Raw genomic sequence first — 16,983 nt, forward strand, 5'->3', positions numbered from 1 at the left:
TTTATAAATACAGATGCAATCATTTAATATTCCTATTGCACTCATTAAAAAACATAAAATAAAACAGTCTGTACAAAACTTTGAGGCTGGATGCTTGTGTAATGTCACAGTGGGCAGTGCTGTATTCTTGATGCAGCGCAAGCTAAGCGTGATCAGTTGTTGGCTGGGCTCTCTGACTCTGGTGACTGCAAGAACTCGTAGGGGTCATGAACCATCTCGGACTGTGACGGGCTCCCTGTGAATCAAACAAAACCATTTTAGTCGATGACAACACATGCGTCATTGTTTAGACCAAATAGTGACCCCGTATCAGAAAAATGTCCGCTACCGAGGTGATGCTGATCCCTCTCTGAGGCGTTAGAGAGGGATGACAGGTTGGATGAAGGCCTGGAGCCGACTCTATCCACCTGAGCTTCCTGAAACTCCTGTAGGAGCTTGTCAGCGTCCTCAAAGTGTTGCTGGCCTTCCTCATTTCCTGGCTCCTTCTTCACGCCCTTACCTGTGTAATGATAAAAAAAATTTAAAAAGCACTGTCGGAAAATAAGCAAGTTATTTCTGCAGTTGTGTAAGACACACAAACATCAGAGAAATGCTGTAGGCAAGCAAGGCCAAACACAATAGAGGCTATTAATTGTCATTTACTTCCTTACTCTTGTAGAACAAATACAAATACAACGTTGTTTTTTGACTGGACAAGAGACCATACTGACTTACAACATTAGTAACATAATAATATTACATCATATTTACGAAGCATGAAAATTGATACACAATGACCTATTGTGTTGAGCATGGATATATCCAGAGACATGTCAGGATAGTTCTTCAGTGACATGAAATCCAGCACTGAACTGCTCTCCCCCAGACCAGTGCCGTCGACCATCTAAGAAGGGGAAAAACACAACTTGAGTCAAATCCGGTCTGGGTAAAACATGGATGGAGTTTACCTGAGTGCAGCCCCACCTGTAAATCACAGATGCCCGTCTTGGTTTCGTCAGGCTTCAGCATCATGTTTCTTTTCTGAACAAGCAATCATGGGTCAAATTGTGGCCAGGGGAGGGTTGTGGATTGGTAAAGTAAGTACAGTATCATACACTTTTTTTTTTTTACATCCCTCCTCTTTCAAAAGGCATTTTACAGGGCAACCTGTATTTACAAACCCCTTATTGCTACGGACCACAGACAGAATAAAAGTATGCTTTGGTGTAAGAACCCTGTCTCCGTCTAAGCATGTTTCATCCACCCATTGTGAGTCTCGCAGCGCAGCCACATCGTGATTTTGGGTGAGCTGATCTCTTTGCGGTGCTCATTCAGTCAGGACAGCGCGGATGTGCTACTTTGTGTGCCTTTTAAGTGTTTTTTAGCCCTTTTACAGCATTAGTTCTAGTTTTGCTAGATCAATATGAGTCAAAAGAAAGCAATGGACAAGCGATGTGTGGTTATAAACATTCAGGAAGCATTCACAGCGTTGTCGACAAAGTCCCCCATCCCCATTCCCTTCTGCTGCACACAAAGATTATTAAACAACAAGGTAAAGAAGATTTTATTTTTTTAAACCTGATCACTGTAGCGATGTGGCAGTTAAAATTAAAAAAAATAACTGAGGAGTGATGTTAGGGTTGTTCTAACTTAAAAAGATAGTAGAGGTGAGCATATCTGGGCATCTCACAATTTGATTACAACGCAAGGGCTACGATTCCATTACCGTATTTTTCGGACTATAAGTCACGTTTTTTTTGTAGTTTGGCCGGGGATGAGACTTGGCCAAACTATAAAAAAAAAAAAAAAAAAAATATATATATATATATGTATATATATATTTTTTTAATTTGGCCGGGTCTCACACCCCGCTGGACTGTGGGGAAGACTGCGATTTATAGTCCGAAAAATACGGTATATATCGATTTATACATCTTTATTATATTGTACATAATTATATTTTAAAAGGTATTACATTTAATTATTAATATTAATAATATGTCTACAAGGCTCCTCCTTTGGCTACTGGCATACGCAGTATTGTGTCGTTTCCGGTTTTTGGATGTTAGTACACAAAGCATAAACATACAGTATATATAACATCTTATACTGGTCGTGGAACTGTGGACCAAGTCTATACTCTCTGCAGGGCCCTTGAGGATGCATGAGATATTGCCCAACCAGTGTACACGTGTTATGTGGACTTGGAAAATGCATTTGATCGTGTACTTCTGGAAGTCCTGTGGGGAGTGCTCCGGGTATACAGGTATCAGACAGTCTGATCACGGCGTTAAGAGTTTGGTTCGCATTGCAATAAGTCTAAACCAGTTCCAGTAAGGCTTGGGACCAATTTTCTCACCAATTCCTTTCAAAATTTTTATGGACAGAATATTTAGGCGTACTCAGGGCTTTGGTGGCTGCAGGATTAGGTCTCTGCTTTTTGCAGATGATGTAGTCCTGCTGGCTTCATCAGGCCGTGCTCTTTAGCTCTCGCTAGATCGGTTGTCAGCTGATTGTGAAGCGACTGGGATGAGAATAAGCACCTCTAAGTCCGAGTCAATAGTTTTAGCCCAGCAAAGGGTGACGTGCCATCTTGTCCAAAGTGGAGAAGTTCAAGCAACTTGGGAGTCTTGTTTACAAGTGAGGGAAGAGTGGATTGTGAGATAAACAGGCAGTCTTCAGTGATGCGGACACTGCATCTGTCCGTTATGGTGAAGAAGGAGCTAAGCCAAAAGGCAAAGCTATCAATTTACCGGTGAATCTATGTTTCTACCCTCACCTATAGTCATGAGATTTGGGTTATGACCGAAGGGACAATATTACGGGCACAAGCAGCCGAAATGAGTCTCCTCCATAGGGGTGGCGGGGCTCTCCCACAGAGATAGGGTGAGAAGCTCTGTCATTCGGGAGGAGCTCAAAGTAAAGTCGGTGCTCCTCCACATCGAGAGGAGCCAGATGAGGTGCTTAGGGAATCAGGTCAGGATGTGCCCCAGATGCCTGCGTGGGGAGGTACTCAGGGAACGTCCAACCGTTATGAGGCCATGGGGAAGACACAGGACCTGTAAGGGAGACTACTGTCTCCCGGCTGGCTTGGGAACGTTTTTGGATACCCCGGTCGGAGCTGGACAAAGTGGCTGTGGAGAGGGAAGTCTGGGCTTCCCATTCTAGGCTGCTGCCATCACGACCCGACCTCAGAGAAGCGTAAAGAGATGGAATGATGGGTACATGAGAACTGTAGTGGCCTGTTAAGTGAAAAAATAAATAAACATCCCTACTTTGCGAGCAGGTATCCCTTATTTAATTGTTGTGCCTTCTAAAACTAAAGAATGTTCAGACACTTTCGCCCCAGTCGCCATAAACTTGCGGCACAAAGACTGTGTTGTCTATCTGCTTCATCATATCTATGGCTAAGAGTCCTGCCAGCCGCACTGTATGGATATTAATGTCTCTCCTGACTTATTAATTTATTTTTCTTTGCTGTAACACAATTTATATTAGCTTTCTGTGGAAGTGTACTAAGTGTTTATTATTTTCTTGTTTCACTACTTCACTTTCAAGCTATCTTAGCGCCGCCGTTAGCATGCGCTCCTCTCTGTGTATCCGCGCTCACCCTGCTAACACATAACGTAAATAGAATGTTAGCTTATGGTTCTCCCATGAATAGTTCGAACCAAACCTAGAACTAACATTCAAAGAACATTAGCATTAATGCCGCATTTTAGAACCATCTCCATTACTTTATTTAACATATGTAAATAATCAATGTTTGGACATTTGTCCATCGATTCATGATTCGCCCATGTTCTAATGCCGATGCATCAGAGAATTAAGCATTTTCCCACCTCTAACAATTAGTTTGTCACATACCTGTCTGATCTGATTGACGGCTTTAGCGTGATCGCCTGCCGTCATCTTATCCAAAAGCCCGTCGACCCAATGCTTGGTGACACTTCCACAGTCCTTGACAAAGTCCAGTATGCTTAGCGTGGGAGGAAAAACAGTGTAAGGTGAAATTGGTGGCGGTTTTATCACTACGGAATGTCAACTTTGCAACATGCGGCATTTCCCCCGTTCTACCTTAGAGCGCATTGTACTCCTGTGTCGTCTCCATACGCCGAACACAGCAAGTCAGACTCATCAGGTGTTAAGGCAGGAAAGACTGAGTTCTTCTGAACGGTTTGAATGTTGTAGGCACTGCTCAGGAACGTCACTATAAAAAAAGTACAATGCATGAATGCATGAATGCTTTTCAAAAAGACAACAAGATTGCGGCGCCCTGAAGCCGCTCATGGTAGAAATAGAACATTTGGAAAAAACACTGGACAATTCTGAAAATTTCATGGCTGGCTTACAGCGTGGACACTGTGGTCACATACGACCGCCAGACAATTCTGGATGCGGATAGGCCGGGCCGTTTTGGACTGAAAGATGCGTGTACGTTGGACCACCTCGCTAGCATGGGAATACTTCGCCGGGTACATCCAGCAGCCTTTGAAGCAGCGGAGTATAGTACCAGCGGGGACCGTCAATGGAAAACACGTAAGCGGTGTGATCGGAAGCAGAAGCGGGGATGCCGAGCGGGGCTAACAACAAAGCAAAAGGCTAATCCCTACGGAACGCCGCTTCCTTCCATCCTGCTTTCAAACGTCCCCTCCCTGGTGAACAAACTGGACCACCTGAAGCTGGATTTAAATGGAAGACGCGAGCCTGCTAGTCTGGGTGAGGAGTCAGTTAATTTAGAACTAGCCAGCTCCAGGCTGGATAATCCCTGCAAACATAGCCATTTTCTTAGAATAATACACAACTCAGTTAATGTTTTTTCTGCTGTGACTGTGTCAGAGTTGGACATGCGTTCTACTGAGGTGGCCAATTATGATGCGTTCAGTTTATTGCAGCACCAAGCAAACAATCTGAAAATTCCCGTCATATCAATTCCTAGATATGGTCGTAATTATTTTAAGTGCACTACGCATTATAAACGCAACATTATTAATATTGCTACTACGGATAATTTGATCAAAAACTCCTTAAAACAGCCCACTACCTATAATATGGGCTTTTTAAACATAAGATCATTGTCTCACAAAACGTTATTAGTTAATGAGGTCATTAGAGACAACAATCTTAACGTCATCGGTCTCAGCGAAACCTGGTTTAAACCAGACAACTTTTTTGCGCTAAATGAGGCATCTCCTCCTAACTATACGAATGCACATATTGCCCGTCCCCTTAAAAGGGTGGGGGGTCGCACTAATACACAACAAAAACTTTAACCTTAGTCCTAACCTAAATAATAAATATAAATCGTTTGAGGTGCTTACTATGAGGTCTGTCAAGCCGCTGCCTCTATACCTGGCTGTTATCTACCGCCCCCCAGGGCCCTATTCGGACTTTATCAGCAAATTCTCAGAGTTTGTTGCTGATCTAGTGACGCACGCCAATAATATAATTATAACGGATGACTTTAATATCCATATCAATACCCCATCGGACCCCCAGTGTGTGGCGCTCCAGACTATAATTGATAGCTGTGGTCTTACACAAATAATAAATGAACCCACCCATCGCAACGGTAATACGATAGGCCTAGTGCTTTTCAGGGGTATCACCGTTTCCAAAGTTATGATACTCTCGTATACTAAAGTAATGTCCGATCATTACCTTATACAATTCGAAGTTCAGACTCATGTTCGGCAAGCTAATAATAATAATAACTGCTATAGCAGCCTCAACATTAATGCTGCCACAACGACGACTCTAGTTGGCCTACTGCCCTCGGTAATGGCATCATTCCCAAATTATGTGGGCTCTATTGATAACCTCACTAACAACTTTAACCACACCCTGCGCGAAACCGTTGATAGTATAGCACCGCTGAAGTTAACTAGAGCTCATAAATTATCATGTAGAAAGCTGGAACGCAAATGCCGCGCAACTAAACTTGAGGTTTTCCATCAAGCATGGAGTGATAGTTTAATAACTTATAAACGCATGCTTACCTTAGCTAAAGCTAAATATTACTCAAATCTCATCGGTCTTAATAAAAACTATCCTAAATTTTTGTTTAGTACAGTAGCATCGCTAACCCAACAAGGGACTCCTTCCAGTAGCTCCACCCACTCGGCAGAAGACTTTATGAATTGTTTTAGTAAGAAAATTGAACTCATTAGAATGGAGATTATAGACAATGCACCCCAGCTGCAACTGGGTTCTATCAACACAGATACGACTGTATATACGGCGGATACTGCCCTCCAAAATAGTTTCTCTCTTTTTGATGAAATAAGATTAGAAGAAATGTTACAATGTGTAATGGAATAAAACAAACAACATGTTTACTTGACCCACTTCCTGGGAAACTTATCAAGGAGCACTTTGTATTATTAGGTCCATCAGTGCTAAATATTATATCAATCAATCAATCAATCAATGTTTACTTATATAGCCCTAAATCACTAGTGTCTCAAAGGGCTGCACAAACCACAACACAAACCACTACGACATCCTCGGTAGGCCCACATAAGGGCAAGAAAAACTCACACCCAGTGGGACGTCGGTGACAATGATGACCCAGTGGGACGTCGGTGATAATGATGACTATGAGAACCTTGGGGAGGAGGAAAGCAATGGATGTCGAGCGGGTCTAACATGATACTGTGAAAGTTCAATCCATAATGGATCCACACAGTTGCGAGAGTCCAGTCCAAAGCGGATCCGACACAGCAGTGAGAGTCCCGTTCACAGCGGAGCCAGCAGGAAAACATCCCAAACGGAGGCGGATCAGCAGCGCAGAGATGTCCCCAGCCGATACACAGGCAAGCAGTACATGGCCACCGGATCGGACCGGACCCCCTCCACAAGGGAGAGTGGGACATAGGAGAAAAAAGAAAAGAAACGGCAGATCAACTGGTCTAAAAAGGGAGTCTATTTAAAGGCTACAGTATACAAATTAGTTTTAAGGTGAGACTTAAATGCATCTCGAACTGTTATCGGGAGGGCATTCCAGAGTACTGGAGCCCGAAATGAAAACGCTCTATAGCCCGCAGACTTTTTTTGGGCTTTGGGAGTCACTAATAAGCTGGAGTCCTTTGAACGCAGATTTCTTGCCGGGACATATGGTACAATACAATCGGCAAGATAGGATGGAGCTAGACCGTGTAGTATTTTATATGTAAGTAGTAAAACCTTAAAGTCACATCTTAAGTGCAGAGGAAGCCAGTGCAGGTGAGCCAGTATAGGCGTAATGTGATCAAACTTTCTTGTTCTTGTCAAAAGTCTAGCAGCCGCATTTTGTACCAACTGTAATCTTTTAATGCTAGACATGGGGGGACCCAAAAATAATACGTTACAGTAGTCGAGGCGAGACGTAACAAACGCATGGATAATGATCTCAGCGTCTTTAGTGGACAGAATGGAGCGAATTTTAGCGATATTACGGAGATGAAAGAAGGCCGTTTTAGTAACGCTTTTAATGTGTGGCTCAAACAAGAGAGTTGGGTCGAAGATAATACCCAGATTCTTTACCGTGTCGCCTTGTTTAATTGTTTGGTTGTCAAATGTTAGAGTTGTATTATTAAATAGAGGTCGGTGTCTAGCAGGACCGATAATCAGCATTTCCGTTTTTTTGGCGTTGAGTTGCAAAAAGTAAGCGGACATCCATTTTTTAATTTCATTAAGACACGCCTCCAGCTGACTACAATACGGCTTGTTGGTCAGCTTTAGGGGCATGTAGAGTTGGGTGTCATCAGCATAACAGTGAAAGCTAACACCGTATTTGCGTATGATGTCACCTAGCGGCAGCATGTAGATGCTGAAGAGTGCAGGGCCAAGGACCGAACCCTGGGGAACTCCACACGTTACCTTAACGTAGTCCGAGGTCACATTGTTATGGGAGACGCACTGCATCCTATCAGTAAGATAAGAGTTAAACCAAGACAGGGCTAAGTCTGACATACCAATTCGTGTTTTGATACGTTCTAATAAAATATTATGATCGACGGTATCGAAAGCAGCGCTAAGATCGAGGAGCAGCAACATAGATGACGCATCAAAATCCATCGTTAGCAATAGATCATTAGCCATTTTTGCGAGGGCTGTCTCCGTAGAGTGATTTGCCCTGAAACCGGATTGAAAGGTTTCACATAGATTGTTAGACGCTAAGTGTTCATTTAACTGCTCCGCAACAATTTTTTCGAGGATTTTAGAAATAAATGGAAGGTGAGACACCGGTCGGTAGTTTACCATGAGGTCAGGATCGAGGTTAGGTCTTTTAAGAAGAGGATGAATAACCGCTTTTTTGAATGCTAGGGGAACAGTGCCCGAGGAAAGTGATAAGTTTATAATATTTAGCACTGATGGACCTAATAATACAAAGAGCTCCTTGATCAGTTTCCCAGGAAGAGGGTCAAGTAAACATGTTTGTTTTATTCCATTTACACGTTGTAACAATTCCTCTAATGTTATTTCCTCAAAACGAGAGAAACTATTTTGGAGGGCAGTATCCGCCGTATATACAGTCGTATCTGTGTTAATAGAACCCAGTTGTAGCTGGGACGCATTGTCTTTCATCTCCTTTCTAATGACTTCAATTTTCTTACTAAAGAATTGCATAGAGTCATCAGCTGAGTGGGTGGAGCTACTGGAAGGGGTCCCTTGTTGGGTTAGCGATGCTACCGTACTAAACAAAAATTTGGGATTATTTTTATTACGGTGGATGAGATTTGAGTAATATTTAGCTTTAGCTAAGGTAAGCATGCGTTTATAAGTTTAAATTAAACTATCACTCCATGCTTGATGGTGCACCTCAAGTTTAGTCGTGCGCCATTTGTGTTCCAGCTTTCTACATAATAATTTCTGAGCTTTAGTTTCTTCTGTAAACCACGGGGTACGCTTTTTTGGAACCTTTTTTAACTTTAGCGGTGGTATGTTATCAATGGTTTCGCACATGGCGTCGTTAAAGTTGTTAGTGAGGTTATCAATAGAGCCCACATACTTTGGGAATGGTGCCATTACCGAGGGCTGTAGGTCAGCAAGAGTTGTCGTTGTGGCCGTACTAATGTTGCGGCTGCTACAGCAGTTATTATTATTATTAGTTTGACGAACATGCGTCAGAACCTCGAATTTTATAAGGTAATGATCGGACAATACTTTAGTATACGGGAGTATCGTAACTTTAGAAACGGTGATACCCCTGACAAGCACTAGGTCTATCGTATTACCGTTGCGATGCGTGGGTTCATTTATTATTTGTGTAAGACCACAGCTATCAATTATAGTCTGGAGCGCTACGCATGGTGGGTCCGATGGGGTATTCATATGGATATTAAAGTCCCCCATTATGATTATATTATCGGCGTGCGTCACTAGATCAGCAACGAACTCTGAGAATTCATTGATAAAGTCCGAATAGGGCCCTGGGGGGCGGTAGATAACAGCCAGGTGTAGAGGCAGCGGTGTGACAGACCTCATAGTAAGCCTCTCAAACGATTTATATTTATTATTTATGTTAGGACTAAGGTTAAAGTTTTCGTTGTATATTAGTGCGACCCCCCCACCCCTTTTAAGGGGACGGGCAATGTGCGCGTGTGTAAAGTTGGGAGGACATGCCTCATTTAGCGCAAAAAAGTCGTTTGGTTTAAGCCAGGTTTCGCTGAGACCGATGACGTTAAGATTGTTGTCTCTAATGATATCATTACCAACTAACAACGTTTTGGGAGACGATGATCTTATGTTTAAAAAACCTATATTATAGGTAGTGGGCTGTTTTAGGGAATTTTTGATCAAATTATCCGTAGTAGCAATATTAATAATGTTGTGTTTATTATGCCCAGTGCATTTAGTATAATTACGACCATATCTAGGAATTGATACGACGGGAATTTTCCGATTGTTTGTTTGTTGCTTTGATAAACTGAACGCATCATAGTTTGCCACTTCAGTAGAACACATGTCCAACTCTGAAACAATCAAAGCAGAAAAAACGTGTTCTAATTTATCTGACTCCATACCCACACCAGTAGTCTCGCATCTTCCATTTAAATCCGGCTTATCACTTTCCTCTGGCACTGTTCCCCTAGCATTCAAAAAAGCAGTTATTCATCATCTCCTTAAAAGACCTAACCTCGATCCTGACCTCATGGTAAACTACCGACCAGTGTCTCATCTTCCCTTTATTTCGAAAATCTTCGAAAAATTGTTGCAGAGCAGCTAAATGAATACTTAGCGTCTAACAATCTATGTGAAACCTTTCAATCCGGTTTCAGGGCAAATCACTCTACGGAGTCAGCCCTCGCAAAAATGACTAATGATCTACTGCTAACGATGGATTCTGATGAGTCATCTATGTTGCTGCTCCTCGATCTTAGCCCTGCTTTCGATACCGTTGATCATAATATTTTATTAGAGCGTATCAAAACACCGACCTCTATTTAATAATACAACTTTAACATTTGACAACCAAACAATTAAACAAGGCGACTCGTTAAAGAATCTGGGTATTATCTTCGACCCAACTCTCTTGTTTGAGCCACACATTAAAAGCGTTACTAAAACGGCCTCCTTTCATCTCCGTAATATTGCTAAAATCCGCTCCATTTTTTCCACTAACGACGCTGAGATCATTATCCATGCGTTTGTTACGTCTCGTCTCGATTACTGTAACGTATTATTTTCGGGTCTCCCCATGTCTAGTATTAAACGATTACAGTTGGTACAAGATGCGGCTGGTAGACTTTTGACAAGAACAAGAAAGTTTGATCATATTACGCCTATACTGGCTCACCTGCACTGGCTTCCTGTGCACTTAAGATGTGACTTTAAGGTTTTACTACTTACGTATAAAATACTACACGGTCTAGCTCCAGCCTATCTTGCCGATTGTATTGTACCATATGTCCCAGCAAGAAATCTGCGTTCAAAGGACTCCGGCTTATTAGTGATTCCCAGAGCCCCAAAAAAGTCTGCGGGCTATAGAGCGTTTTCTTTTCGGGCTCCAGTACTCTGGAATGCCCTCCCAGTTCGAGATGCCACCTCAGTAGAAGCATTTAAGTCTCATCTTAAAACTAATTTGTATACTCTAGCCTTTAAATAGACACCCTTTTTACACCAGTTGATCTGCCGTTTCTTTTATTTTTCTCCTCTGTCACCCCCTCTCCCTTGTGGAGGGGTCCAGTCCGGTGGCCATGGATGAAGTACTGGCTGTCCAGAGTCGGGACCCAGGATGGACAGCTCGTCTGTGTATCGGTTGGGCACATCTCTGCGCTGCTGATCCGCCTCCGCTTGGGATGGTTTCCTGCTGGCTGCACTTTGGACAGGCCTCTCATAACTATATTGGATCCACTTTGGACTGGACTCTCACGGTTATGTTAAATCCACTATGGATTGGACTTTCACAATATCATGTTAGACTCGCTCGACATCCATTGCTTTCGGTCCCCTAGGGGGTGGGAGGATGCCCACATATGCGGTCCTCTCCAAGGTTTCTCAAAGTCATCATTGTCACTGTCACTGACATCCCACTGGGGTGAGTTTTTCCTTGCCCTTATGTGGGCTGGATGTCGTTGTGGTTTGTGCAGCCCTTTGAGACACTTGTGATTTAGGGCTATATAAATAAACATTGATTGATTGAATGTGGAAGTTGTTCTTAGCAGGGAAAGAGTAGTTTCTTTTAGGGTTGGGTGATAAAACGACACAGTCGATATCAGTAAAAAATGTGCTCGATATTCTTTTTACTTCTTCGTCGGAAAAAAACGAACGTTGCGAAGCAAGGTTGGTTGCGTAATCAAAGTTACTCGCTCTCTGGTAACTGAGCAATTCAGGAAGTGATCACTGATTGGTGGGAGTGACACACCAACAGCTAATCAGGAAACAGTATAAACTATCAAGTTTGGTTTTGGGTCGCGCCATCTTGTTGTCTCACGTTTCATTCTTTGCATGGAGTGAGAAGAGAAACAAAAATGATTGCTGCAGAGAGTAATGAGATTGTGGATAAATCAGGAAAAGTCACCTCGACAATATGGCAGTTTTTTTGATTTTTTAAAACGGACCTTTGTCAGACCAAAGGCCCCTCCAAGACCGGTAATACCACACCACCTGAGCCGTGCTCACAATTTAGAGCACAGTCGTAACGTCAAGGCACTAAACCTGCGGAAAATTGTTCTTCACAGGTTTCTCTATGTTTACATTTTCACACTATCTTGTTATACTATTGGGCATTTATAATGTATTCCTTATTTTTGCACCTTCATTTTAAGAGCTTATTGTTAAGTGTTCAATGTCATTTTAGGACACTGTTTACATTGATTGTTTGAGTGTTTTCCATGGTTGTGTTCACATTTCCTTTCCTTTTTGCCCTAAATAGCTGAGAGAATTACAATTAAAGGAAGGTTACAAAAATATCTACATTTAATATTAGAGATGTCCAATAATATCGGACTGCCGATATTATCGGCCGATAAATGCTTTAAAATGTAGTATCGGAAATTATCGGTATCAGTTTCAAAAGGTAAAATGTATGACTTTTTAAAACGCCGCTGTGTACACGGACGTAGAGAGAAGTACAGAGTGCCAATAAACCTTAAAGGCACTCCCTTTGCGTGCCGGCCCGATCCCATAATATCAACGGCTTTTCACACAAACACAAGTGAATGCAAGGCATAAATGGTCAACAGCCATACAGGTCACACTGAGGGTGGGTGTATAAACAACTTTAAATAAATGATAAATGGGTTGTACTTGTATAGCGCTTTTCTACCTTCAAGGTATTCAAAGCGCTTTGACACTACTTCCACATTTACCCATTCACACACACATTCACACACTGATGGAGGGAGCTGCCATGCAAGGCGCTAACCAGCACCCATCAGGAGCAAGGCTGAAGTGTCTTGCTCAAGGACACAACGGACGTGACGAGGTTGGTACTAGGTGGGGATTGAACTACGGACACTCGGGTTGCGCACGGCAAACTCTCCCACTGCGCCACGCCGTCTAACACTGTTACAAATATGCGCCACACTGTGAACCCACACCAAACAAGAATGACAAAGACATTTCGGGAGAATATCCGCACCGTAACACAACATAAACACAACAGAACAAATACCCAGAAACTCTTGCAGCACTAACTCTCCCAACCCCGCCCACCTCAACCTCTTCATGCTCTCTCAGGGAGATCATGTCCCAAATTGCAAATTCCAAGCTGCTGTTTTGACGCATGTTAAAAAAAATAATGCACTTTGTGACTTCAATAATAAATATGGCAGTGCCATGCAGGCATTTTTTTCCATAACTTGAGTTGATTTATTTTGGAAAACCTTGTTATATTGTTTAATGCATCCAGCGGGGCATCACAACAAAATTAGTCATAATATTGTGTTAATTCCACGAATGTATACATCGGTATCGGTTGATATCGGAATCGGTAATTAAAAGTTGGACAATATCGGGATATCAGCAAAAAAGCCATTATCGGACATCTCTATTTAATATATTTTTCTTCTGGTCATAATTTACCATAGCCATAGGTCATAAAAAAACACCAATAATTATTAATATCGAACAATATAAAACACTTATATCGTGATATGTTGTACCTTTGTGTCTCCTGTCATCCTTGAAACCCAGTGTTGTTAATCCAGGGAGAAGCTTGTTAGATAGCGAACTCAGGTCCACTTTGTGGGTCTCCTCCTCTGCAATAATGAGGAAAACAATGCGATTTTCCTGTTTTTCATTTTGAGAGAACATGAGACGCAAACATGCACTTGTTCAAAACCTTCTGCGTCAGGATCAAGTTGATTGACAACGGTGTACAAAAGAGAAGTGTCAGATTCCTTGCGCAGGTATCCTATCTGAAAACACAGAGCAGACATAACAGTTTAAATAATGCTGGTGCAATTGAAAAAAAAAATTAAAAAAAAAAGCAATTTTCGTCAAAAACCTTAGAGTTTGGCATGTATCTGTTAATCCGATCACGGGCTTCATCTGCAGAATGCTCCACTAGAGCCAAAACATGCTCCTCTGCTGTGCTGTCAGTCAAACTGCAGGCGTTCCCCTCTGGCTCAAACAGGTAGCTGCAAACAGAGAAGCCCTAAGATGACTTCATGCCTTTATTTATGGAGAGTTAAGTCTCTCTACTCAGTTTTCTTAAATACGTTGACCAACACATTATGCACTGTAATGTCAGATATAATGGAAAAACTAATGACTTACTTCATGTCTTTAACAGGTTGTTTTTTAGACTTTTTAGCCGATTCCACCGGGATAGGAATGATCTCTGGCGGAGGTAAATCGGCTGTAAGTTCTTCATCTCCTAAAATGGCTGCTTGCTGTGTGAAGTCCATGTCCTGCATGAAAGACATGCTGCGCTTTAGAGCCAACAGACGATCCTGTTTAAAAAAACCCGAAAAACATTAGCACTACAGAGTAACATAAATTATCTTGGTACATACAGTAAACAAATATATTAAGATATACATTTGTCCGGTCAAATTATTATCATTATAATTAAGTATATATTTTTTTAATCAGATCAGTCAAAATTTTTGCATTTTGATTGAGCACAATTAATTGCAGGTTGTGTAATTTAAAATAACTTTCAAAAAGATGCCAGTTTTTTTTACACTAATGCCATTTTACTGTAAGAATATTTTACAGGAGCATTTTTAAATATTTTTCTTCAATAAACTTTATGTCCAAAACTTGCACACAGTTTTATATGGAGTACCGCCTCGGTGTACTCTGTACTTTCTCCTCTCCTCAATCATCTGTGCACTGACGTATGCATGGACCTGATCACTGACCATAAAACATACAAGTCCGCCTTTCACGTCACCGTTTGTGGTTTAGGAAAAGTAGCATGTGGGCTCAAAATAAATTGCTTGATGAATCTGTGTTTATACATGATTAATGTGCTAAATGTTTGTGATTAACCACATTGGTAAATGTGTTAACTTTGACAGCCCTAATTAACAAATACACTTGCATATAATAATACATATACAGTGCAACCTGCGTTAGCGGCTACCTGTCTATAGCAGCCATATACATTTCTCCAGCAGAAAAAAGTTGTGTTACAAACCTTGTCCACAGCAGCCATCTGTGTAGACGCTCCCGGGGTTTGCGTCCCAGAATATTCTGTATAGCAGTCACTAATATAAAAATGTGTTACGATAATCCGTGGCGTTGACAAATCAAGTCATAAGCCTAAATTCCACCAAGTGTATTTGTGCTGTGGCTGTGCTCCAAATTTGCTGGATGCTTCGCCCGACAGCAGTACTGACAACTGACAATATGTTGCGCTAAAAAATGTGCATATTTGCATGAAACAATTGGTTTGTGGGTTACATTTAGCAAGAAAATGGTGAAGCAGAAGAGGGTTGGATTTGTCTTTTTTCCCCGATTTTTGTGCTATAAACGTTTATTTTCTTTATATCTTGTACTCCCTATCCCGCTCTACTGCCTCTGATAAGTTATTTTTAATGTTTTTAGCATAGGCTTGCCACGATATGAATTGTTTTGTGCTTTCTTCCATAATGTTTAAGTTACTCTTTAAGTACACATATACATGATAATATACCGCACTGAGCACCGACTTTGAACAAATCAGCAAACAGCAGCTCTCTACTCTCGCAGTCTCAACAAATCATCGCCATTACTCAACATCTCACTGCTGGTGTTTAGTAATCCAACACCTACCGTGGCATCAAGCTTCAGTTTGTTGAGGCCACCTGGCTATAGTTGCCACTTTTGTGGTTTCCCTTGAGTAGTCACTACAGAACGGTTGAATGTATGAATTATTTAAAGAAAATTATTGACTACTAATAAAGACTTTTGATAGGCTTGAGGTTATATAGAATTTGACAGAGGGGTTTAAAAGGGGTTCATTGGCTAATTATTTTCTAATTGATAAAGACGTGTGTATCAATGTATTGGTGCCAACTCATTACCTTGCTCATCATCTTAAACCCTGTATGGAGAAGCTTCTTGGCAGACTTGTAGTACACGGTCTCTGGTCGGTTATACACCGTGGCATTGTCACACATCAGTTTAAAGTCCGCCTAAAGAGCACAATGCGTTTAAACAACATTCACTTGTGTGTGTTTACATCCCTCCATGACATCTTATCTCACCTTAAATTCCGTCACTGTGTTGTAATCATTGTTCAATATCTTGTCTTTCATGGTGCTGAAGTCCATCGGATGCTTGATGATCATTGAGTAATTGGGAGCGATGGCGTCTGTGACTGGGAATGCAAAGAAACCATGGGGGTCTTTTCTTTGGGGAGAAAAGATGAAAGCGTGTTGAGAATAGTCTGGTTTTGAATGCCTTGCTGAGACAATATTTATAATGGATGAAACTGGATGACATTGAATGCTCTTATTGGAAAGCTACACTATATGACACAGAATCAACATAACTTTTTTTTTTTTTTTTAACCAAAAATGTAATACCACCACCGGATCCTTAAAATTACTGATTAGTTTAAAAGAACAGATCTCAAAATTACAAATTAAATTCAAATACAAATTGTTGTGACACCTGGAGGAGATGACTTGCTTTCATGGTTGTCAATCGCGCCTGCCGGGCACACACACAAAAGCAGACCCAGAAAAGCGACCAACAATTTGCAGTACATAGATTTAATTTATCTTAAAGGGACAAAACATATTAATGAACATTTAACATGTAAATATGGGAGATTATAGCCAGTGGCAAATTCATGTTAGAATTAATACAAACACATTTAAAACATGATTTCTCCAGGGTGTACCCTGCCTTACGCCTGAGTGCAGCTGTGATAGGCTCCAGCCTACTGTGACAAGTGGTAGAAAAATGGATGGATAGGCATTCAAATCGTAGTACACAGTTTAACATTAAACAAATGTAAAATTCCAAGATGTAAGTGCCAAATACTACTGTTGTAGACACGCTTTGCCACACATTTACCTTGTACAATATACAAATCCATAAAACAATTGATAAGATAAAAAATTCACTGACACTTCTATT

General features: G+C 41.4%; 1 protein-coding gene across 2 annotated transcripts in view; it reads right to left on the reverse strand.

Annotated features, from left to right (window-relative positions):
• brd9 (bromodomain containing 9) overlaps window positions 1-16,983 on the reverse strand; it is a 19,177-nt gene continuing 2,194 nt past the window's right edge. Inside the window, exons 6-17 of one of the 2 annotated variants that reach the window (XM_061915791.1) lie at window positions 16,104-16,248; window positions 15,921-16,031; window positions 14,185-14,318; window positions 13,913-14,045; window positions 13,748-13,823; window positions 13,569-13,664; window positions 4,057-4,189; window positions 3,847-3,958; window positions 964-1,020; window positions 778-883; window positions 329-499; window positions 1-235 (exon numbers count right to left, since the gene is read on the reverse strand). In XM_061915791.1, coding sequence (XP_061771775.1) covers window positions 153-235; window positions 329-499; window positions 778-883; window positions 964-1,020; window positions 3,847-3,958; window positions 4,057-4,189; window positions 13,569-13,664; window positions 13,748-13,823; window positions 13,913-14,045; window positions 14,185-14,318; window positions 15,921-16,031; window positions 16,104-16,248 — 1,357 coding nt within the window. In that variant the 3' untranslated portion in view covers window positions 1-152. Of the gene's footprint in view, window positions 236-328; window positions 500-777; window positions 884-963; window positions 1,021-3,846; window positions 3,959-4,056; window positions 4,190-13,568; window positions 13,665-13,747; window positions 13,824-13,912; window positions 14,046-14,184; window positions 14,361-15,920; window positions 16,032-16,103; window positions 16,249-16,983 lie in introns of both variants that reach the window. The other variant, XM_061915789.1, reaches the window with a different exon arrangement.

This window comes from Nerophis ophidion, linkage group LG11, assembly GCF_033978795.1.
Source record: "Nerophis ophidion isolate RoL-2023_Sa linkage group LG11, RoL_Noph_v1.0, whole genome shotgun sequence".
Lineage (NCBI taxonomy): Eukaryota > Metazoa > Chordata > Actinopteri > Syngnathiformes > Syngnathidae > Nerophis > Nerophis ophidion.